Genomic DNA, 26,242 nt, shown 5'->3' with positions numbered 1-26,242 from the left:
TCTCTCGAATAGTATAGTACATCACATGTTGACGTTAACTCCGCCCCCCCCCCTTCCCCACTCCCCTAAGGCCAAACACTGATGTTCATTTCAGCTCGCAAAATTAACGTAATGTCCCGTTTTCTATGCGAGAGTCCTTGGTCAGATTAGGTTTGGGCAATGTAGCACACGTCAGTTTAGTGACGCTGTGAACGCCCGAGAGGACGGGCTGGGGCGTCAGTCTGGTCACAGGTGAGAGACAATGTAACACAGTGACACCCCCACCCCCCCTGTTCCTTCAGTGGACAGAGGGGGGGGGGGGAAGATGAATTCAGGGCCAATCATCCCCCGTCCTCAATTCCCACGTGGAATGTTGCTAAGTACGCATATATTAACTCTCAATCTTTTCTTGGCGTACAACGTAGTCTATTCTCACTTTTCTTTCAGGTACAGCCTACTCTAATCTATGTTTCAAGTCGCGCCTAGCCTATTCTCATCTATCTTTCAAGAACAGCCTAGTCTACCCTCAACTATCCTTTACGTTGCAAACACATTTATAGTCCTATTTGCAACATAAAATAAAATATCAATTATAATTTATGTTTAGTGTAAATTATAAGTTTTTTTTTTTACTGGAAAAACAGCGTTAATTTTTGTACCTTAAAATTCAATTCTTTGCATTACCTTAAAAATATAATTTCTCGGCTATTTGTTACCCAAACATTTACAGACTTACTCCGTGCAATAGCTCCACACTGAGGTCGCAATACATTACTGCGACCACACGAGGCTACAAGAACACTTCCAAGACTCCTTATAATAAGTCAAGGCTCGGGTGATAATGCCAACTAGGCCACATGCTAATCATAACAACCACAGTACACCGTAGAGATAACCGGAATATGTATGACAAAAATAATCTAATATCGATATCAAAATCATTGTGAGGGATGATGATGATGATCCGAAGTAAATCAAAGTACAATCAATACACCATGATCAATATATATATAATATATATATATATATATATATATATATACGAACAAGCTTGAATTGTCCCCAAGCCAATATGCAACTGAAAATTCCACACCCCAGAAGGATTCGAACCCAGACAGCCAGGAGCACTATGCAACTAGCGTACCCGGTTCCTTAACCACTCGACCAACCGTGACTGTACAAGAGACACTGGTAGCCGAGGCTATATCCCCAACGACCCGACAGCACTTGGTGGTAAGCTTGGGCATTACACACAGAAATCACAATAGCGTGATGCATCAAATGAACAAATCCACAAGGGCCGTGACAAGGATTCGAACCTACGTCCGAGAGCATCCCAGACGCTGCCTTAATCGACTGAGGTACGACATGGTTAAAAAAATTGAATACCAGAAGTTCTACTGAACTTACTTGGATCCTGCAGCCTCTCCGAGACTCAAAGCAGGGTTTTACACAATTCCTCGTCACAGCCCTTGTGGATTTGTTCATTTGATGCATCACGCTATTGTGATTTCTGTGTGTAATGAAGTAAGGGTGAAGAGGTAGAACGGCCTATTGACATAGCTCGAGTGCATGGGGGGAGTTATTTTGTGTGTAAAACCCTGGTTTTACACTAGAGGAGAGGAGAGAGAGAAGAGAGACAGACAGACATCCCCCTTTCCCTGGGGACATGAAGCACAGGACCAATTCCATGCCTGACACCTGGGGACCTTTTCCATGCCTGAAATCTGCGGACCTGAAGCCCATATCACATTTAAAACCCGGGGAAAAGATGAAAAGATGATCTAGCATGCGGTCTCAGGTGACAGCTGGGCACCTGATGGCCAGGGCCACCCATGACACGTGAAGGCCAGGCCTCAGGTCCAGACATGACCCTCACCTGGACACTTGGGTCGCAAAAGTCACACACACACACACACACATGATACCTGCCATGCTTGGAAAGCCTCGGCTCCCGTACTCACCAGGAGCCCGCACCATTCGATCAAGAAAAACCTCCTGCTTAATGTCTGACCGTGGAGGAAACACATGTTTTGTGCTTCACATTTGTATCACTATGATCAAATCAACAACACTATCAATACACACACTTGTATCACTCGGGGGGGAGCGGGGCAGTTATCTGTGGCCGGTGGTCCATTGCTAGCAGCGGCGCCCGTGTCAATAATCCATGAGACGCTGAAGCCTTCCGCTGGTGTGACGACGACCACAACGACGAGAGGTGGTGGTGGTGGTGGTGGGGGAGCGGCAGGAGAGAAAATATACACACGCGTCACCACCGGAGCTGGCCGACGACTACTGCGGCAGCATCCCTACACACACCCGCGGCTGGCCATGGCCGCCATGATCCTTACTCTCAGCCCGCCCTCTCCTCAACCCCCCTCTTGCCGCACAGCTGCCACACGCGCTGCATTTACGTTTTGCTCCATGCCTGTCAAATCAAAGCTTCCAAGTGCATTTTCCAGGGATGGAAGGGAAGGAGGGGAAGGAAAAGAGGCAGGAGTGTGGGAGAGTGGGCGACAAGAGGGGTCTAAACTGGTGGGTGACGTCATGGTGTGGTGGCTCCACCGCGGGGAACGTTGCCACTGCTCGCCCGCCCTACAATGGTCTCCCTGCTCGCTAAACATTACCAAAACATCCCTCCTCCCTCCGCCACGGATTCCTGCACCACGCCGATGACCTTAGGAGAGAGCCACGGTGGGAGGGAGGGAAGGTGTGTGTGTGTGTTTGTAACACTATATTTTGTGCCTGCAGGATCGAGCTGTTGGACTCCGGCTTTCTATCCGTCCGTTGTCTCATGTACTGACTCCCAAGGCTATTCTTCTCTATCATATCTATTACCCATTTCTCTCACCCATACACACATATTCCCAAGATGCAGCCACCAACAGCCGATTAACTCCCTGGTACCTATTTACTACTCGCTGACCAGTGGTATTACATGAAAGAAACTCTGCCCCATTTGTATCTGCATCAGCCAAAATCGAACCTGGATCCCTAGACCTCAAATCGTGAGCGCTGTTTGCGTGCGTGTGTGTGCGTGCGCGTGCATGGAGGGGGGAAGCTTCTCTCACGCTAATATGTCATCCTAGAGACGTTACAAATGCATCACCTTCTATACCTCGTTAAGGCCTTCACAGTGTCGTCCGTCACCGTCGCCATCCACCGTACACATCCGACTTCACCATCTGTATCCACCAAGCCACTTATCAGTAACATCCACTATCCTGCATCCTTCACTTCCGCCAGGAAGGAGCTGGGCGGAGGGGAAGGAGGGGTATCCCCCGACACCACTACTTTCTCTGCCCCAGCCTCCCACACCTGCTACACACGTGTGTGTGTGACCTGTACTGACCTCTCGAGGAACACACGTGTCAACATCTCGCCAGCCCATCCTCCTAAGGTCTCCCAACGTCAAGAAGATGTCGAACTAAAGTGCTCTTATCCTAACCTACCAGAAGACCCAAAACAGAAAACGGGCCAGTATGTCAATTTCGCGAGCCGCTTCCATTTTCTAGTACGACCATATTTGCCCTTAGGCAGAGTATACGTCAAAATGCGACGTTCCATTAAGAGTGAAACACCACAAGAAATCCTCACCAGTAGCCTCAAATGAATTATCGCCCAATACACAAAGAATCATCCGAATACCACTAATACGGAAATAAGCTAAATTAGGGGGGGGGAGGGGACTTCTAACGAACAAGGACAACAACTAATGTACCCTTGTACGTGTTGTCAACGCGTAGAATGTACTGGAAGCAGCAGTTGTGGAAGCCACCTCCATCCACAACTTTAAGGCCAGACTGGACAAAGAATGGAAACGTCAAAATAAATCATTGCAATGCAAGAGGCTAGTGGGTAGGTAGGGCATATAGATCTTACTCCCACGAACGCTAGATCTTACTCCCACGAACGCTAGATCTTACTCCCACGCAGGCTAGATCTTACTCCCACGATGGCAGTGTTAGGTAAGTACTGGAGAACCCGTATCCCCCCCCCCCCCCCCCGCCCACCGTGGGCCGGCCCCACGCCCACACAAACAAGCGCAGCCTTTAGGCACCTCACCCCCCAATAAGGTCCGTTCCCTCGTCAGCTGGTGCAGCACTTTCGAACATCCAGGCGGGTTAATACTGCCCCGAGGTGGGTGTGTGTGTGTGGGGGCGTTGGCACTTTACATCCACGGGCTGGCGACACCTGCGCTTCCTTACACCATAAAACACACCTTTATACCCGCCTGTGACACAAAGCGCACCTCACACACACACACACACACACACACACACACACACACACACACACACACACACACACACACACACACACACACACACACACACACACGCACGCAGGGGATGTTACGTGCGTGCATGGAGGTCAACGGGTTTTGGGTCCATGTTCCGGGGAGGGGGGACGGAGGGGATATGTTATCTTCCCCCCCCCTCACAAGTCCCCCTCCCCTGTGGCAAGGGTAAAATGAGGAGGAAGAGTGCGCCCCCCCCCCAGTGGGGGCCTCACGGTTGAGTGAACAGCGCTCTGGGGTCGTAGTCCTAAGGAGCCCTGGTTCGATCTCCGGCAGAGGCAGAAACAAATGGGCAATTTCTCTCACCCTTGTGTCTCTGTTCACCTATCAGTAAATAGGTACCTGGGGGGTTAGACAGCTGATACGGGCTTCCTGGGGATATGTGCGCGCGTGCGCGTATATAAGAGAAATATATGTAGTAGACATAATAAGAGAACAAATAAATTGGTTAGAAAGGCGGGGTCCAAGAGCTAATAGCTCGATTATGCAGATGTAAATACAAATAGTAAATACACACAGACCACGAAAATCTCTCGTAAACCTCCCTAAAGTTAACACAAAATTGCATTTCTGGTACGCACACACGTACGTACGCACATACGCATGCACGCACGTACGTACGCACGCACATACGCATGCACGCACGTACGTACGCACTCACGCACGCACGCACACATACACATACACACTTAACAAGAGTGTCGGGGGGGGGGGGGGGCGGCCACCACAATACCTGCCCAAATCCAGGTGAGAGAAGAGTGGGTGGGCGGTGATGCCCGCTGGACAACAATGATGATGGTGGTGGTGGTGCTCCTACCCCGCCCACCACCACCCACCTCCGGCCACCCCCGGAGACACCCCTCTGGACCATCACCGCCAGGGGTTGGGGGGGGGGGGAGGTAATGTTATGTCAACTGGAGGGATGTTGAGGCACACAAGACTCATCCCAACTCGGCAGGTCTCCGTGACCTTCACGTACCTGTAGCCCACTAACACACTAAGTCATCTCCCCATGACACTCCGCCGCCCCCGCCCCGCAGCTGTTACCGTGTACCATCACCTCTATATACCTCTAGAGCACAGTAAGCTCTATACCATAGAGGTAAGGTATACAAGTATATAGAGGTAAGGTTATAGGTAAGCTCTATACCACATAGCTCTACTCTAACGCTCACTACACCCATACATAACTCTATAGCTTTTCTCAGGCGAGTAATAGAGCTGAGAATTCCACGTGCTTGAGCAAGCCCAACAGTTCGTACAGCAAACGGATTCTACCATCTTGAGATGGACAATCACACAAGATTAAAATCAACGAGATGACAGCAAAATCCATCATGTTGTCTTAAGAAATAAGCCATACGCATCTTGAGGAAATTAAGAGAGAGGCAGGAAATGAAATTAAGATAAAATCTATATAGATGCTTCTGTTAATCATACTAATGGCAGGACAGGAGCAGTATGCCCTGCAACTGGGAATAATGAATACGGGGATGCAAAGATTGTCAGTCATACCACCTCAAGACAAGCAGAGTTCATCGTCATCTTCTTGAGGTTATCTTGAGATGATTTCGGGGCTTTTTAGTGTCCCCGCGGCCCGGTCCTCGACCAGGCCTCCACCCCCAGGAAGCAGCCCGTGACAGCTGACTAATACCCAAGTACCTATTTTACTGATAGGTAACAGGAGCATAGGGTGAAAGAAACTCTGCCCATTTTTTTCTCGCCGGCGCCTGGGATCGAACCCAGGACCACAGGATCACAAGTCCAGCGTACTGTCCGCTCGGCCGACCGGCTCCCCATTGCTGTCAATAATTCACCAACTATGGGGTACGAGGGCAACAGTGGTCTGCACCGATTCAAGAGCCGAGCTCTCAAGTCTTAGAAAAAGTCTGGTAGAAAATAGAGGCTGAGTCGCTGAAATCAGACACATTTCCTCTTATGTTGAAATTAGTGAAACTGGTGTAAATGTCAACACCCATGAAAGTTTAAGATCCGGGGCCAGATTCACGAAGCAGTTAGGCAAGCACTTACGAACCTGTACATCTTTTCTCAATCTTTGGCGGCTTTATTTACAATTATTAAACAGTTAATGAGCTCCGAAGCACCAGGAGGCTGTTTATAACAATAGCAACAGTTGATTGGGAAGTTTTCATGCTTGTAAACTGTTTAATAAATGTAACCAAAGCCGTCAAAGATTGAGGAAAGATGTTCACGTTCGTAAGTACTTGCGTACTGCTTCGTAAATCTGGACTCCGGACAGCTTCTTTATGACTGATGCAGACGATGAGCCACAATAGCGTGGCTGATGATCTGAAGACCAAACCCCACGCCAGATGATGAGACGACCACGACGACGTCTCGGTCCATCCTGGACCATTATCAAGTCCATTGTCGATCTTCCATATTGTATTCCCATATTCAAAACTGACCATTTAACTGATATTGACACGAACGCAGCAGACTTAAAGAGAAGTTGACAACAAACCTAGGCACTCAGCCCTCAGGCACTCAGCCCCCCCAGGCACTCAGCCCCCCCAGGCACTCAGCCCCCCCAGGCACTCAGCCCCCCAGGCACTCAGCCCCCCAGGCACTCAGCCCCCCAGGCACTCAGCCCCCCCCCAGGCACTCAGCCCCCCAGGCACTCAGCCCCCCAGGCACTCAGCCCCCCCCAGGCACTCAGCCCCCCCAGGCACTCAGCCCCCCCCAGGCACTCAGCCCCCCCAGGCACTCAGCCCCCCCAGGCACTCAGCCCCCCAGGCACTCAGCCCCCAGGCACTCAGCCCCCCCAGGCACTCAGCCCCCCAGGCACTCAGCCCCCCAGGCACTCAGCCCCCCAGGCACTCAGCCCCCCAGGCACTCAGCCCCCCAGGCACTCAGCCCCCCCAGGCACTCAGCCCCCCCAGGCACTCAGCCCCCCCCCAGGCACTCAGCCCCCCAGGCACTCAGCCCCCCAGGCACTCAGCCCCCCTGGAACAGGATGAGGTTGAGGGAGGACCACTCGACCTCTCTGCCTGACACAATGTACCCAAGTATCAGACATAGAAACATCTGTAGAATAAATAAAAATAACACAAAGTTCTGGTTTACAAAACACTTTATATCTAAAAATACTGTCATTAAAAAGACTTCTCCAATTTGCATCTGTAAGATAACATCGGCTTCATCGTTTGCAAGGATAATTCCCACCCCTCCAACCTCCTCTCTTTTTTTTTACAGTATGTTCAATTGAGCTATTTTAACTGAATACGCGCTGCGTGTGTCTGGGTACAAGTGACAGGATGAAGAACCGTGTGGAATTTATTTCTAAAGGAGAGTGTTGTATATGTTGCTATTTCGGTTGTGTACTCCGTACTCACAACCTGTGAGAGCGGGAGTCGGAAGAGTAACCCCCACCCCCACACACACACACAAACCTACACCCACTCACACACACACAGATAATGGGCTCAGGAACTGAACCCCTAAATGTGTTTAACTAAGTCCATGTCCACACTCCTCCCGGTGGCCGGCGGTGGAGGGGTCACAATCAGCCCGCATGAACAACCTACAGTTGACAAGACTTGGGACAACTGACACAAATAACTGGTGGTAAATCACTTTGAATTAAATACTTACACATTTCTTAAATATCTGTGTTTAAGAGATATTTTCCGGAGTTCTTTAATAACTTTCACAGTCCAGCACGTAAGTCATGGAGGGTGTATACATAGTTTTGTTGGCACAGTTTACATTTGGTCAGGGGCCAGATTCACGAAAGCACTTACGCAAGCACTTACGAACCTGTACATCTTTTCTCAATCTTTGGCGGCTTTGTTTCCAATTATTAAACAGTTAATGAGCTCCGAAGCACCAGGAGGCTGTTTATAACAATATCAACAGTTGATTGGCAAGTTTTCATGCTTGTAAACTCTTTAATAAATGTAACCAAAGCCGTCAAAGATTGAGGAAAGATGTACACGTTCGCAAGTGCTTGCGTAAGTGCTTTCGTGAATCTGGCCCCTGGTCTACACTGGCCAACTCCCAGAGGTACTAACAACAGTTTCCGCTCACCAGTATAGTGTCTCCAAAGGTAAAGTCATTATCAGGAGAGAGCGCCAAACCATTACGATTATACAGCACTTGGAAGGGGTCAGGATAAGAATTTGGGATGGGACGAGGGGGGGGGGGGAAGGAATGGTGCCCAACCCCTTGTTGAGGACGGTCGGGGATTGAACGCCGACCTGCATGAAGGAAGACCGTCGCTCTACCGTCCAGCCCAAAATAGTTAGGGAAAAAGTCTGTCTTACTCCTCCAGCGTCATTGTACACTGCTTTAATCTGGGCACTGCAGGCTGGTTTACAGTGCCTCCCCCGCCCCCAGGCTCTGTTTCTGGCACCCACCACACCCACAGTGAGATTCTCAGCGGGGTGGCGGACGGCTTGGTAACGTGGCACAATAATGGAGGAGGGGGTGATGGTGTGGCGGGGTGTGGTGTGGCGGGGTGTGGTGGGGTGAGGTGTGGTCTGGTGGGGTGTGGTGTGGTGGGGTGTGGTGTGGTGGGGTGATGGTGTGGTGGGGTGATGGTGTGGTGTGGTCTGGTGTGGTGGGGTGTGGTGTGGTGGGGTGATGGTGTGGTGGGGTGATGGTGTGGTGTGGTCTGGTGTGGTGGGGTGTGGTGGGGTGGGGGTATGGTGGGGTGTGGTGTGGTCTGATCGGGTGTACTTTCCACTTGTGACCTGGGCAGTGCTCTCTGCCCCCCCCCCCACCTCCTTGAGCGCAACCCAACCAGGCACAGGGTCACCGTGGAGCCAGCTGCCAGTGTCACCAACCAACAGCAGCACCACCTGCACGGTGACCCACTGTGAGGACAACCCCGCCACCTACCGTCGCGCCATCTGACGCCCCGGACGCTACCACCAGCCACACTTCCTGGCGGTAACGCACGAGCCAGCTCACGCAAGCAAATGCACTCAACCTACAATACAAACCCCGTAACCCATTAATTCCAACAACGTTTTGTATTTCCTGATTTGGGCGGCGGAAGGAGAGGAGGAGGAGGAGGAGGAGGAGGATAGAAGAAACAAAAGTCCACATGCCTCCCTCCCCTTCAGAGCCAAGGATCTCAATGGCAACAATGTCACTCCAAGACTCGTACATAAACCTTCTCTTGTCCTTCGGGTCGTGGCCCAAGGGTGGAGTGATGGACTAGTGGTGGGAGAGGTGGATGAGGAGCTCTGAGCGCTCCTAACCCCTGCCTGGCGCAGAGGGTGTCGGAGATAACACACAGGCCAGTTCACGAAGCCGGAGTCCTTCCGGGCGGGCTAGACAAGGTCGCAGCGACGGGTTCCCCCAGCGTGCTGTACCGCACACCTGCGGCTTCTGGGGAGTGAGCATCGCCCGGCACATACATGGTACTGGTCCTGGACCTCCTGCACCCTTCGTCCTCTTCCTCAGCCTGCATATATTAACACCCCCATTACCGCCCCCTCCACGTTCACATCCTCTCCTCCACCCCCCCTCCCACAGGTCCTGGCTGTGGTGGAAAGGGAGTGGGAAGGGAAACGACAGGAATGAGAGCAGTAGCCACACACACACACACACACACACACACACACACACACACACACACACACACACACACACACACACACACACACACACACACACATTATATATATATATATATATATATATATATATATATATATATATATATATATATATATATATATATATATATATATATATATATATATATATATATTATGAACACCAACAAAGGCACCCGAGGAACACACTAACAAAACAACGTCTGTAACATACACTACACAAACATCAAGAATCTGCTGTAGACAAAGAGGGCCTTAGGAAGTTGTATACAACCTACGTCAGACCACCCCTTGTTCATGCACCTCCGGCACGTTGTCACGCACCTATAAATGCACAAAATGAAACACGAAGATTACAGCGTTACACGACATGTCCCAGAGATGACCGCACTTTACCCGGCCCGTCCTCGTAAGGTTTCCCAACGTCAAGAAAACGGTCGTATTAAAGTGTCGTCTCCTAACCTACCAGAGGACCCAAAACAGAAAACGGGACGGTGCGTCACTTTCGCCAGCCGCTTCCATTTTCTAGTACGACAATTTTTGGCCTTATGTAAAAAATACGAGCGAAAACCGACGTTCTTCGTCGCTTTTCGACGCTTTGTCGGGACAGGTTGGTTCACCAGAGTGAAAGACCGAGTGAACTCTTCCCCCCCCCCCCCCTCCATACTTGCAGAAAGGCGAACCAGGGAAGATATGATAACACATAATATTACGGCGGACTAACAAAGTAGACTTAAAGATAATGTTTAAAAGGAGAAAAGAGAAGGAACAGTGGACGCGGTGGCAGACGGACGCGCGGATGAGCCAGTGAGGATGAGCCAGTGAGGCTGAGCCAGTGAGGATGAGCCAGTGAGGATGAGCCAGTGAGGATGAGCCAGTGAGGCTGAGCCAGTGAGGATGAGCCAGTGAGGATGAGCCAGTGAGGCTGAGCCAGTGAGGATGGGCCAGTGAGGATGGGCCAGTGAGGCTGAGCCAGTGAGGATGAGCCAGTGAGGCTGAGCCAGTGAGGATGGGACAGTGAGGATGGGCCAGTGAGGATGGGCCAGTGAGGATGGGCCTGTGAGGATGGGCCAGTGAGGATGGGCCAGTGAGGATGGGCCTGTGAGGATGGGCCAGTGAGGCTGAGCCAGTGAGGATGGGCCTGTGAGGATGGGCCAGTGAGGATGGGCAAGTGTGATAAGGAACAAGATGAAATCAATGAGGCGAATGCGATAAAACACCATCAGAGGCAAATCCAGCGAGAAACGCCGAAGTCGTTGCTTTGACAAACCTGTAGATGGATAGGTTAGGTCGTGGACCTATTGGTACCCGATTGGGGGGGCCTGACAGCTGGGTGGACAGTGCTTCGGATTCGTAGTCCTGAGGTTCCGGGTTCGATCCCCGGTGGAGGCAGAGACAAATGGGCAAAATGTTTTTTTTTCACCCTGATGCTCCTGTTACCTAGCAGTAAATAGGTACCTGGGAGTTAGACAGCTGCTAAGGGCTGCTTCCTGGGGATGTGTGTAACAAAAAGGAGGCCTGGTCGAGGACCAGGCCGCGGGGACGCTAAGCCCCAAAATCATCTCAAGATAACCTCAAGATAACCCCCCCTTTACACATCTAGGTGAGTACCTAACGGGGAAGTACACACATTTTGGTGTCACAAGCAGAGTAATTGTCCAGTTCTGACGTTCTGACGACGAACACTGACCCGTCGTGGAGGGAACTGGCCGAGCTGTCATGGGGATCACTGTCAGGGAGGGCACTGACCTACAGTAGCTGTCATGGAGGGCACTGACCTACAGTAGCTGTCAGGGAGGGCACTGACCTAGCTGTCACAGAGAGTACTGACCTGTCATGAAGACGTTGCAGGGCGAAGAAAGTGAGCGCCTTGGTGGCGGGAGTCGAACCATGGTGTCCGATGGTAGGATGATCACTGTGTGTGTGGCTGTCCGTGCCTTGCCTCCTCCTGTTGGGCCAGGGGGGCCAACAGCGGCGTGCCACCACCAGTGCCAAATACCTGGCACTCTTAGTACCTGTGTCCGGCCGCCGTCAACACTACCACCCGACGAATTACTAAACGCATCACCGTGCGTTGTGTCCGGAGAAGTCACTTCGCGGGGCTTTAAGAGGCTCCATTCCGCTCAAATATTCACAGGAGGGACGAGGCGTGAGTGCATGCGCGAGTTTAATGAGTGAATACGTTGAGTGGAGGAGAGCGCCAGGGAGGGCGGCAGGACCGTGCCAGGCGGCGTCCAGCGAGGGTCTGGCACAGCGTGAGCGAGGCTCTCACCACCACCTCCACCACTACAGGAAACGTTGTCCACTAACGTTGCCACAAAACCCCGAGTCGTTTACTGGATCGCGCCGAGTGAGCCTTAACCACACTGACGTTACTGGCGGGCACCAGCGACACCGCTTTGGTCACCGTACACAGTCCTGTACACACACACTGCTGCTCTTCTCCTCACACACCAGGACACACAGCCCCTCCCTCACACACCAGGACACACAGCCCCTCACACACACACACCAGGACACACAGCCCCTCCCTCACACACCAGGACACACAGCCCCTCACACACACACACCAGGATACACAGCCCCTCCCTCACACACACCAGGACACACAGCCCCCTCCACCCCCCACCCCAGGAGAGAGAGAGCCCCACAGAAACAACGAAGGCTTGAGGAAACACGCCGGACACAAGGGAGGTTCAATGACTTGATAAGAAGACTAACACGACTGAAGACAGTGATAGACCTCATGAATGAGTAAACTCAGCACACAGAGTATCACTGAGAAGGTGCCCCCCCCCCCTTAGTGTTACCAGCGTGTTACTGCTTCCTGACCAAGTGTTACCAACACGCATGTGTGTATTCACCTAGTTGTATTTCATCCAGTTAGGCTTGCGGGGGTTGAGTTCTGTTAAATAAAAAATATTAATTTTGCCCCGAAGGGGCGTGTTTATTGGGCAGCGCCACTCATCCTGTGAGGGGACACACCGCCATAACAGCATGTACAACACTCCCCAATAGGAAGAAAACCCGCTGGATTGTTCATCCTGTCACTTGTACCCAGACACAGCTGGGACTTGCTTAACTGTCTCAAGCGAACAGCTTCTCAAACAAGAAGATTAACATTCGTCAACCCTTAAAAGCTTACGTTATCATGCGGGTCCAAAATGGGGGAATCTTCTAAGAACAGTATCTATATTTGACAAATAGTGTTTTCCTAACTCATTGTGGGGGTTTATTATTGTACACATATTTCTAATGTCTCTCAGGTGTTCACGCAGGTAGTGGTCAAGGCGGTGTCCGTCACTCTCACCACAGATTCTGCAACTCCGCTGCTCAACTGTTGTTCCCATTTCGAATCTCCATGGATATTTGTATCCAAGACGGATTCGCTCTATTACTGATTCTCTCCCGCATCCTCCTCCTCTTCGTCCAAAATGATTGGGATTACCAGCTGCAACCATATTGTATCATCGTACAGATTCACTGGTTTGTGCTTCTATCCTCCTTTCTATCCCACTTTCGGCCCGCCTCTCAACTGGCAATCAACTCTTTCTAACTACTATCCCCCCCCTACACACACACGTATGTGTGTGTGGAGTGGAATGCATTAGGCAGTGATGCGGTGGAGACTGATTCCATACACAGTTTCATATGTAGATATGATAGAGTCCAGTAGGCTCAGGAACCTGTACACCAGTTGATTGCCAGTTGAGAGGCGGGGCCAAAGAGCCAGAACTCAACCCCCGCAAGCACAAATAGGTGAGTACACACACACAGGAAGCAGCCCTTAACAGCTGTCTAACTCCCAGGTACTATTTACTGCTAGGTAACAGGGGGCATCAGGGTGAAAGAAACTCTGCCCATTTTGTTTCTGCCATCACCGGGGATCAAACCCCGGACCCTAGAATTACGAGTCCAGAGCGCTGTCCGCTCAGCTATCAGGCCCATAAGGTATCAGGTGTGTGTGTGTGTGTGTGTGTGTGTGTGTGTGTGTGTGTGTGTGTGTGTGTGTGTGTGTGTGTGTGTGTGTGTGTGTTGGTAACTCCCCCCCCCCCTCTATCCCCGGCCAAGACCCTCTCACAGAAGCGTCTCCCTGGCCAAGACCCTCTCACAGAAGCGTCTCCCCGGCCAAGACCCTCTCACAGAAGCGTCTCCCTGGCCAAGACTACAACACAGCCACCTAAGAGTTCCACAGACGTTTACAGTACAAGTCAGAGCTCTGAATGTTGACCCAAAACCAACCCAACGGAAGTCATGTATGTACCTACCAGTACAGTAGCCACCCAGGACGCCAAAACCCCAGCCAATCAGTACGCCAGTCGCGTCAATATCACCCCAGACAGGCACTTTCAGTCAGCATGTGGCACTAAGCACAGACAACCACGTGGCACTAAGCACAGACAACCACGTGGCACTAAGTAGACAGGCCAGCACGTGGCACTAAGTGGCCAGACAACCACGTGGCACTAAGTAGACAGACAACCACGTGGCACTAAGTAGACAGACAACCACGTGGCACTAAGTAGACAGGCCAGCACGTGGCACTAAGTAGACAGGCCAGCACGTGGCACTAAGCACAGACAACCACGTGGCACTAAGCACAGACAACCACGTGGCACTAAGTAGACAGGCCAGCACGTGGCACTAAGTAGACAGGCCAGCACGTGGCATTTAACGAGTAGACAGTTCAACATGCAGGCAGGACGTGGCACTGCCGCAGGAAATATTGTTGTCAAGGCTTCACCCACAGTACTTCCGGGGAGGTGGTGTCAGGGGGTTACCAGTGAGGGAGGAGGGGGGGGAGGCACTCTTATTTATTAACACACTTGGCCATATATGTACGTGTGTGTGTGTGTGTGTGTGTGTGTGTGTGTGTGTGTGTGTGTGTGTGTGTGTGTGCGCGCGCGCGGGGTCAGCCTTAACCACTGTGCTCATGTAGGCAGCGTCACGACACATAGTGGGTACTAGCGTTGAGATAGGTAAATGTGTCCTATCTCATCCGTTATTAAAAAATGTGTAGCATCTCTGTCGTTCTCAGGTGCTAGAACGACCCATCCAGCATCTCTGTCGTTCTCAGGTGCTAGAACGACCCATCCAGCATCTCTGTCGTTCTCAGGAGCTATAACGACCCATCCAGCATCTCTGTCGTTCTCAGGTGCTATAACGACCCATCCAGCATCTCTGTCGTTCTCAGGTGCTAGAACGACCCATCCAGCATCTCTGTCGTTCTCAGGTGCTAGAACGACCCATCCAGCATCTCTGTCGTTCTCAGGTGCTATAACGACCCATCCAGCATCTCTGTCGTTCTTAGGTGCTATAACGACCCATCCAGCATCTCTGTCGTTCTCTAGTGCTACAACGACCCATCCAGCATCTCTGTCGTTCTCAGGTGCTAGAACGACCCATCCAGCATCTCTGTCGTTCTCTAGTGCTACAACGACCCATCCAGCATCTCTGTCGTTCTCAGGTGCTATAACGACCCATCCAGCATCTCTGTCGTTCTCTAGTGCTAGAACGACCCATCCAGCATCTCTGTCGTTCTCTAGTGCTAGAACGACCCATCCAGCATCTCTGTCGTTCTCTAGTGCTAGAACGACCCATCCAGCATCTCTGTCGTTCTCTAGTGCTAGAACGACCCATCCAGCATCTCTGTCGTTCTCTAGTGCTAGAACGACCCATCCAGCATCTCTGTCGTTCTCTAGTGCTAGAACGACCCATCCAGCATCTCTGTCGTTCTCAGATGCTAAAACGACCCATCCAGCATCTCTGTCGTTCTCAGGTGCTACAACGACCCATCCAGCATCTCTGTCGTTCTCTAGTGCTACAACGACCCATCCAGCATCTCTGTCGTTCTCAGGTGCTAGAACGACCCATCCAGCATCTCTGTCGTTCTCTAGTGCTAGAACGACCCATCCAGCATCTCTGTCGTTCTCTAGTGCTACAACGACCCATCCAGCATCTCTGTCGTTCTCTAGTGCTACAACGACCCATCCAGCATCTCTGTCGTTCTCAGGTGCTATAACGACCCATCCAGCATCTCTGTCGTTCTCTAGTGCTACAACGACCCATCCAGCATCTCTGTCGTTCTCAGGTGCTACAACGACCCATCCAGCATCTCTGTCGTTCTCAGGTGCTAGAACGACCCATCCAGCATCTCTGTCGTTCTCTAGTGCTAGAACGACCCATCCAACATCTCTGTCGTTCTCAGGTGCTACAACGACCCATCCAGCATCTCTGTCGTTCTCAGGTGCTAGAACAACCCATCCAGCATCTCTGTCGTTCTCAGGTGCTACAACGACCCATCCAGCATCTCTGTCGTTCTCAGGTGCTATAACGACCCATCCAGCATCTCTGTCGTTCTCAGGTGCTACAACGACCCATCCAGCATCTTTGTCGTTCTCTAGTGCTACAACGACCCATCCAGCATCTCTGTCGTTCTCTAGTGCTACAACGACCCATCCAGCATCTCTGTCGTTCTCTAGTGCTACAACGACCCATCCAGCATCTCTGTCGTTCTCAGGTGCTACAACGACCCATCCAGCATCTCTGTCGTTCTCTAGTGCTAGAACGACCCATCCAGCATCTCTGTCGTTCTCTAGTGCTAGAACGACCCATCCAGCATCTCTGTCGTTCTCTAGTGCTAGAACGACCCATCCAGCATCTCTGTCGTTCTCTAGTGCTAGAACGACCCATCCAGCATCTCTGTCGTTCTCTAGTGCTAGAACGACCCATCCAGCATCTCTGTCGTTCTCAGGTGCTAGAACGACCCATCCAGCATCTCTGTCGTTCTCAGGTGCTACAACGACCCATCCAGCATCTCTGTCGTTCTCAGGTGCTACAACGACCCATCCAGCATCTCTGTCGTTCTCAGGTGCTAGAACGACCCATCCAGCATCTCTGTCGTTCTCTAGTGCTAGAACGACCCATCCAGCATCTCTGTCGTTCTCAGGTGCTACAACGACCCATCCAGCATCTCTGTCGTTCTCTAGTGCTAGAACGACCCATCCAGTTCATTATTTCTATCTGACGTCGTGGATATAATTCACACCCAAGTCGTTTGAACCCTTAACAAGTCGTCAGAGCAAAAGGAAAGCTTACAGGACATCTGTCCAGAGCTGTGTCAAGGGAGATCAACATCTTGGCAGCAGGCTACCTTGAGGCTACCTTGAGGTGCTTCCGGGGCTTAGTGTCCCCGCGGCCCGGTCGTCGACCAGGCCTCCTGGTTGCTGGACTGATCAACCAGGCTGTTAGACGCGGCTGCTCGCAGCCTGACGTATGAGTCACAGCCTGGTTGATCAGGTATCCTCAGGCTCACGATTGACACATTTTACAAAACTTGTAAAGAAAATAAAAATTACGAGAGAAATTAATTTACCAGCTGGCAACTCTACCGCTCAATGGAGGGGTATGGGGTGAACAATAAACCCCGCGCTTCCGGTACCAACAATGAAAAGGCCCAGGTATTTCCCCCCCCCCCCACCAAGACGCCCGCCCAGGTATTCCCCGCCCCCTTAAGACGCCCACACGCCTGTAGTGAGCTACGGTACACGAGGGTGAGTTACGGTACACCAGGGTGAGCTACGGTACACCAGGGTGAGCTACGGTACACCAGGGTGAGCTACGGTACACCAGGGGGAGCTACGGTACACCAGGGTGAGCTACGGTACACCAGGGAGAGCTACGGTACACGAGGGAGAGCTACGGTACACCAGGGAGAGCTACGGTACACGAGGGAGAGCTACGGTACACGAGGGAGAGCTACGGTACACGAGGGAGAGCTACGGTACACCAGGGTGAGCTACGGTACACCAGGGTGAGCTACGGTACACCAGGGAGAGCTACGGTACACCAGGGAGAGCTACGGTACACCAGGATGAGCTACGGTACACCAGGGGGAGCTACGGTACACCAGGGGGATCTACGGTACACCAGGGTGAGCTACGGTACACCAGGGGGAGCTACGGTACACCAGGGTGAGCTACGGTACACCAGGGAGAGCTACGGTACACCAGGGGGAGCTACGGTACACCAGGGTGAGCTACGGTACACGAGGGAGAGCTACGGTACACCAGGGTGAGCTACGGTACACGAGGGTGAGCTACGGTACACCAGGGTGAGCTACGGTGCACGAGGGAGAGCTACGGTACACCAGGGTGAGCCACGGTACACCAGGGTGAGCTACGGTACACGAGGGTGAGCTACGGTACACCAGGGAGAGCTACGGTACACCAGGGGGAGCTACGGTACACGAGGGCGAGCTACGGTACACCAGGGTGAGCTACGGTACACCAGGGAGAGCTACAGTACACCAGGGTGAGCTACGGTACATCAGGGTGAGCTACGGTACACGAGGGAGAGCTACGGTACACCAGGGTGAGCTACGGTACACCAGGGTGAGCTACGGTACACGAGGGAGAGCTACGGTACACCAGGGTGAGCTACGGTAAACCAGGGAGAGCTACGGTACACCAGGGAGAGCTACGGTACACCAGGGTGAGCTATGGTACACCAGGGAGAGCTACGGTACACCAGGGGGAGCTACGGTACACCAGGGAGAGCTACGGTACACCAGGGTGAGCTACGGTACACCAGGGTGAACTACGGTACACCAGGGTGAACTACGGTACACCATGGTGAGCTACGGTACACCAGGGGGAGCTACGGTACACCAGGGGGAGCTACGGTACACCAGGGTGAGCTACGGTACACCAGGGTGAGCTACGGTACACCCGGGTGAGCTACGGTACACCAGGGGGAGCTACGGTACACCAGGGTGAGCTATGGTACACCAGGGAGAGCTACGGTACACCAGGGGGAGCTACGGTACACCAGGGTGAGCTACGGTACACCAGGGTGAGCTACGGTACACCCGGGTGAGCTACGGTACACCAGGGAGAGCTACGGTACACCAGGGTGAGCTACGGTACACCAGGGAGAGCTACGGTACACCAGGGAGAGCTACGGTACACCAGGGAGAGCTACGGTACACCATGGTGAGCTACGGTACACCAGGGAGAGCTACGGTACACCAGGGTGAGCTACGGTACACCAGGGTGAGCTACGGTACACCAGGGAGAGCTACGGTACACCAGGGAGAGCTACGGTACACCAGGGGGAGCTATGGAAGAGATGAACTTGTGGCTTTAACAAATAAACAATTACTTTACCCACTATGTAACCCCCTTGATCTTCTCCAATGTGATACCAACTGCGTGAGTATATTATTATTATTACAATGGTGAATAAGACAACATTGTTGTTATTTAAGATTCAGCTACCCGGAACAAAACGTTGCAAGTAGCACGGACTATGGCGAGCCCGTAGTGGACTTACCTGGCACAGTAGCGATACTGTGTGTGGAGAGACAGTGCCTCTATATTTTGTACCTGTCATCAATGGGAGAGCGAAGTGAAAATTCTTTCTCACTTGATTCCACAACGAATTCAAATGCCAAACTGATATACAGTAGATGGTGAGTGAGCACTCCTATGTTCCAGGATTTGGGTATGGGGGTAGTACTCACGTTGATTGGTACTCCCATCACCAGGATAGGGGTACCAGGCATCCGGGTGGGTGGGGGGAAAGTGCCGCCAAGAGGATGCCACCTGTCCTGATAGTTGAAGGGAGTGCCATTTACCAACGGGGAAAGAAAAAAGTGCCGCCTATCTTGGCGAGTGAGGAGAGCGCCACCTATTCTGGTTGGTGAAAGGTGCGCGCGCCTCCCCCCCCCCCCGTGTGTGTGTGTGTGTGTGTGTGTGTGTGTGTGTGTGTGTGTGTGTCAGGGAAGGGGGCCAAGTGCCCTGCCTGCAGGCGGGTGTTGACATAACATTTTAAGTGTTGGGTGTGTAGGAGGGAAGAGCAACGGTTGCCACACCTCCACTACACACTACCACACTCCCTACCACACGACAACACACTACCACACTCCCTACCACACGACAACACACTACCACACTCCCTACCACACGACAACACACTACCACACTCCCTACCACACGACAACACACTCCCTACCACACGACAACACACTACCACACTCCCTACCACACGACAACACACTACCAAACTCCCTACCACACGACAACACACTACCAAACTCCCTACCACACGACAACACACTACCACACTCCCTACCACACGACAACACACTACCACACTCCCTACCACACCTCCACAACACACTACCACACCACTATACCATACTATCCTAGTACCACACCACATCAACAACCCCATCAACCTATTTTACCACAGCCACCCTTCAGTACAATCCCGGCCCCACCAACACGCCTCAGCTAATCACCACCACACCCAAGACCTCCAACACCCACCAAAATCCCAAATCAACCAAACTCGTAATTATTGTCCATTTAACAAAGTAAACTCTTATATAAACCGAGAACTGGTGTACACATCTTAGTGTACACGTCTTGGTGTACACGTCTTGGTGTACAGGTCTTGGTGTACACGTCTTGGTGTACACGTCTTGGTGTACACATCTTGGTGTACACATCTTAGTGTACACGTCGTGGTGTACACGTCGTCATGTACACCTCCCCAGTGTTGTTACACCTTCAGTGACGTAGCCGTCTAGTTAACAAATGTCATCATGACGTCACCATCATGTTTCCGAAAATCTGGGAACGACTTCACAAAAAGTGTAGCACATCCTTACATTTGTTTGTTATTTAAACAAAGACAGCAAAGCTAGCTATAGCTTCATCTTGCTTCTCAGCTGACGTATATATATATACACATATGTATTTCCATATTACTTAAATAAACTTAGGGGAAATTATGCCATTTTTAACTTCAGAAGAATGGAACGTAATCCGCGTTTGTGATAACCAAAGAGATAATGACACAGTCAAGGCTCACCAGACAGGAAGACTCCTGTAATGTCTAGCTGTTGACCACCGCCCAGGAAATTCACCAGTTTACGCCTGAGAACCAAAACTTTCTCTCATGTAAACCTTCATAATTGGTATAATTATTATTATTATATATATATATATATATATATATATATATATATATATATATATATATATATATATATATATATATATATATTGTAACTACAACGAGATGACTGCTAAAAATCTACTGTCAGGGGGATAGGCTATATAGACTTATCGAGCAGCCTCACTCTCCCAACCTCTAGCCTTCGAGAAGTCACCCATCCAGTTACTGGATAGACCAAGCGGTGTCTAACCAGATAGACTTGAGTGATGCCCTTGTCCACCGAGCAATAATGTCGAGTATTAAGAATGACGTGACGTGCATATACACGCTTTCCCTACGAGAAAGATAAGATAAAAGCGCTTATAAAAAAGAGAGAGAGAAGACTAAGATAGAGAACTAGGCGGTGTGTTTACCTATCAGTAGTCACTACGGGATTGGGGAGGATTGGGGAGGGGGGGATTGGCACAGGGTAAAATAACAGAGATGCCATCAAGCGGACCAATCACATTCCTGCATCAAGACTGTATTATGTTAATAGCTCTGGTTATCAATGTCATACCCGATATTTATTAGTTTCTTGTCCAGATAACAGAAGTTGTCATGCTGTCCTCCGCGCAGGCAAAGCAGGACAGTGCATCAACACCTGGCTTTACACGCGCAAACCTCAACATCTGGCTTTACTGAACACCATGGCTTCAATGCTGAAGATATTCAAAACTACAAGTAGATATTAATAAAGTTTTCGACTGGGAAGCAGAATAGTACATGATGTTTAACAATGATAAATTTCAGGTATTCAGGTACGGTAAAAATGAGGACCTTAAACATAATACAGGATGCAAAACACAATCAAATCTCCCCATTGTAGGAAAACAGCATTTATAGGATTTGGGATTAATGACGTCTGACGACCTGACGGTTCAAGTATGTTTATTGAGATAAGAAAGAAATACATCTCAAAGGGATAGAGTAGCTTAGGCTATTTCTACCCCGGTTAGATTGGTTAGATTGTTCAAGACACGATCCACTAACTGGTTTACATCCAGGTCCCGCTATTACTGCCGAGTGCGAAGGATTCGAACCCCTGGCTTCCAAGGAGTGTGTTGACCGTAACACCTCAAGGTGGCCCGGACACTCACAGCGTTCATACACTTGGAGGAGGACCTTCTTCCTGTACGATAACGTAGAACAAGAGAACGTTTTACTCGCAAACATCAAGAACCTACTGTAACAACTAGGCTAACCTTGGTTAGGACATGCCACATCAATAGCCGATATTACTTCACCTATATTTTGGGTTCGGTTAGGCAAGGATGTCCCAAGATTAGTAGGATATGCCTAACGTTAGGTCATTTTTTAACAAGGAATCGTTAACTATTTACACACATCAGTTTAGGGGTCCCGGAAAAAAATGACTTGCAAATATTCGTACAGTGTTGCGTCATCCAAATATTGTGCGAAACTAAAAAAAAAGTTGCTATAGGCTTTAAGACATTTATCAGGTTACAAAAATTCCCACAAATGCTGGTGGTGGTCAAATATTAGCTCCAGCACCACGAGTATTGATTCATGAACTAACAACATCACTTGATTTATAATGGCAAAACCTAATTATCTTTGAATTCCGTTGACTTTTGACAGTTATATTTTAAAAGATAATGACTATCGGATTGTTATGTAAAGCCTTTTAAGTTCAGAACTCTAATATTATCTATTTTTCAACTTAATGTCTGACAAATTAATCAGGTATTTTCAACTCCTATACCGCCATATTAGGACTATTAACTGTAAATAAGCCATTATTAACTGTAAATAAGCCATTATTAACTGTAAATAAGCCTTCTGCACTCCCTCTATAAGTCTTATAAACCTGGTGCCTATTGTTAGGTTTTGAAATAGAAACAGCACCTTGAAACAAAACAAAAACAAAAACACAAGAAAAATAAATACATTTTCTGGTAGTGGCTTTAAGGTGTTCGACACCAAATGTCTAGGCAGCCATTTTTTGTGTTGTAAGTTGAGCCAGTTAGAATTCTTTTCTTCATTCCATTACTCGGGGAACATTTCACGGACAAGGGTTGGGGAATCCTGATAATCTGCGCATGAGAGTCGGCCATTAAACCCTCGTAAAGGGTTTAACTACCAGCCATGGTTGCCGCACTCTTTAGTTTAGTTCATTTATTATGCACCTCATACCCATCTTGTGGGCGGTAGTGGAAAGGGTTACAGAGGCACATAATGGGCTCAGGGACTGAACCCCACAATTCATTTAGCTAAGCAAGTTACAATCTTGATGAGCTAGTTACAAAATTCAATATAAGTCGTCACATCAACAATGGGTTCGAGATGCCGCAGCTGACGGTTAAAAAGAGCAGTGGCTCCTCTAAACTGTAAACTGTCACTACAAACCCTTAATCCATGGATACACACACTGTTTAATGACTGTTCTTGATCTAAAAGGAAAAAAAAGAAGATCTGTACATAAACACTATATAGTTTTATAACAAATGAAAAGTTTATACTCACTAATACTGTATTGATCTCCGAGACAATAATATATCAATTGATAAAGAGCTGTCGAATACTGTAATCTAAAAGAATGTTATCGCTGGCTGATTGATTAGTGCATAATATATCTGGTACTGTAACAACGAGGTCATTCACATCGAATAAACAAATATTGATCAAATATTTGGGTTCGGCCTATCATCTTCCTTAGACTCCCAACAAGAAGAGGGGACTCTCAACAATGGGAAGGGTAAGACTGTGACCAAACTTTGTTTATAAGGCTCATATAGGTAAGACTGGAAAACACACACACACACGCAGATCCACACAGCACCGCTCCTGTGCCAGGTAAGTCCTCTACGGGCTCATCATAGCCCGTGCTACTTGGAACTTGTTCCGAGTAGCTGAATCTATAACAACAACACACACACACACACACACACATACACATACACATACACATACACATACACATACACACACACATACACATACACATACACAGAGTCGTCTGCTATCCTTTGGCCAGAAGAGGGCTATTAGTCACTACGGGCTAATAGATGTCCCAGCGCATAATTCTCTTGGAGTGTTCCAAGATGTAAACATTATTACCAGAACTTTCAAATTGCTATCATACGAGCGTCCACCTGAAGACGCCTAATTTTGCTAAGTGACTACATCTTTGGCATCAGCTAAGGTCCAAAAATACAACCAGGACAATTGCGCATTCATCAACAGCAGCTCCCCCATGACTCTGTAATATTTCCATAGCTCAAATAATTATGTATTAGCGAAGTCTGTCATTAATGTATAATGATTAACTGTAAATACTTAGCTCTTGAAATAGAACTTTCTCTGAAACTAGCTGACATTATAATTATAAAGTGTGGAGGATAGATGTAAAATTAATGTAATGATCTCCGTTGAGGTCCGATAAAGATCTTTTGTGCCCTCTGTAATCCTTTTTTTGCGCTACGGCTCACAGGATGAGTATGGGGTGCACAATAAACTAACCGCCTCCGGCAGCAACAATCAAAAATCATCTTAAGCTTCAGCATCCCTTGGCGAGTCCCTGGGAGCATAATCATAACGGCGTCTAATGATGGACCCCCAAGTGAGGCGCTCTGCCACACACACATGAACACAACCTCTTAGATTCTGGTTCGCAGTTACAGCCCCGCTCCTGTGCCAGGTAAGTCTACTACGGGCTCACCATAGCCCGTGCTACTTGGAACTTTTTGTTCCCAGTAGCTGAATCTTAAACAACAACAACAGTTTGGTTCAGAACATTATTTACAGTACCTTGATAAAGGATGTAGGTTGCATCCGAAAATTCGCCTTTAATACACTTAAAACATATATTGGGTCTTTCCTTCACCTTAATCCAATCTTCCTTAAGTGCATTTGGGGCCTTGACCGGTATCAAAGGGATCTGAACAGCATCACACTGACTCTATATGGTCTTGTGAAGATCCGTATGGCAGTGGTCGAGGCCCGTATGACACTGATTAAGGGTCAAATGAGTTTGACTAGCGCCCGTATGAGCTCAATCCTAGAGAATACCGAGTCTACTTTCCTCTGGGAACCAACACGGTTTACATGGTTCATTGTTGTTTTAGATGTTTAATGATTTACAGAAAAATAGGCTGCATTGCAATTTATGTAGAAGCTCTAGGTGATGTACCTACTACAGAAGGGTAGAGTGGGACGCTAGGATACCGTTCCTTCATTGTTCACTTCTGTAAACCCCCAGCAGTTATTGGGGACCTGGATGTAAAATGCCCGATAGATTATTTTTCGAGGAAAACATGCACGGTAAGGTCCTCAATATGAGTTGGAAGAGAGAGAGAAAAAGAGAGCTCTTAGTGCACTAATAAGAGTTGCAAGACATAAGCTTCTGTACATTTAAGTATGTCAAGATCAGAAAAATACCAGATGCTGAATCGAATTCGAAAGGTCGAAGTAATTACCCCAACCGACTGAAAGATTTTAGAAGATGGTGAGGTTGGTGTCTGGGCCACCTCGCCATCGTGAGCCAAGCCCACATGCCAGTCACGTTGTGTTGCACCAACCGCGCTTGGATGACTGAATGTTCATGGGAACTCGAAACCTAATGATGTCACCCACCACATGAATGTTAGTGTGTGTGTGTGTGGCAGCCGTCAGCTGCTGTGGCTGCGCAATGGTCAACTTCATCAACGTAAATTATCCTCACATGAGTGTTATCTTAAGAGCAAAAATGGCTTGTCACTGTTATTTGTTGGTAAGGTCCCTCAACGCCAGCCGCGGGGCGGAGTAACTAACCTTTAAATATTTCCGCAACATCGACGAATCTTTAGGGCTCACCGTAGCCTGTGCTGCTTGGAACTTTTTGTTCCAAGTACCTGAATCTAAGACAACAACATCATCCGACAAATCGCAAATAACAAAGAATCCCGCCACACCAATAGTGGCCCAACTTCTCAAAACAGTAGTAGCTTTCTCTCACTTGGGAAACAACATTCGTGCAGGTATTTACAGTATATGTTATACGTATGTTGGTTTAGGCGTGGCTGGGTGGTATGCATGCATGTCCGACCCAGCGATCGCTGGCATACAGATATACACATGACTTCACCTCCAATTGTAACTCCTTGGTCCTGGGGTCTCTTGCTCTAGCAACTAGCTTATGCAATTGTTTGCCTACGACGCGCATTGACAAAGGCTTTGTACGACTTATGTATATTAGGCTTTCTGTGAATTACATATTACATATAATAGGCTTTCCTGTGAATTACATATTACATATAATAGGCTTTCTGTATCTTCTATATATTAGGCTTTCTGTGACTTACTTATATTAGGCTTTATGCGGCGTACATATACTAGGCGTTATGCGGGTCACATAAAAGTGTTCCTA

At 49.4% G+C, this 26,242-nt stretch overlaps 1 protein-coding gene across 7 annotated transcripts in view; it reads right to left on the bottom strand.

Moving 5' to 3' along the window:
• The window catches only part of raw, a 201,156-nt gene that overhangs the window by 31,137 nt on the left and 143,777 nt on the right, over positions 1-26,242 (bottom strand). Inside the window, exon 1 of one of the 7 annotated variants that reach the window (XM_045747720.2) lies at positions 11,702-12,402. The exons of 4 other annotated variants lie outside the window; for them this stretch is intronic. In XM_045747720.2, the coding sequence (XP_045603676.1) occupies positions 11,702-11,762 (61 nt within the window). In that variant the 5' untranslated portion in view covers positions 11,763-12,402. Of the gene's footprint in view, positions 1-1,943; positions 1,975-2,069; positions 2,482-11,701; positions 12,403-26,242 lie in introns of those variants that run through there. 2 more of the 7 variants (XM_045747723.2, XM_045747722.2) reach the window with 2 other exon arrangements.

The sequence above is a fragment of the Procambarus clarkii genome, chromosome 24, assembly GCF_040958095.1.
Source record: "Procambarus clarkii isolate CNS0578487 chromosome 24, FALCON_Pclarkii_2.0, whole genome shotgun sequence".
Lineage (NCBI taxonomy): Eukaryota > Metazoa > Arthropoda > Malacostraca > Decapoda > Cambaridae > Procambarus > Procambarus clarkii.
The sequence above is the reverse complement of the archived record's forward strand: the minus strand, read 5'-3'. Positions and strand labels throughout refer to the sequence as shown.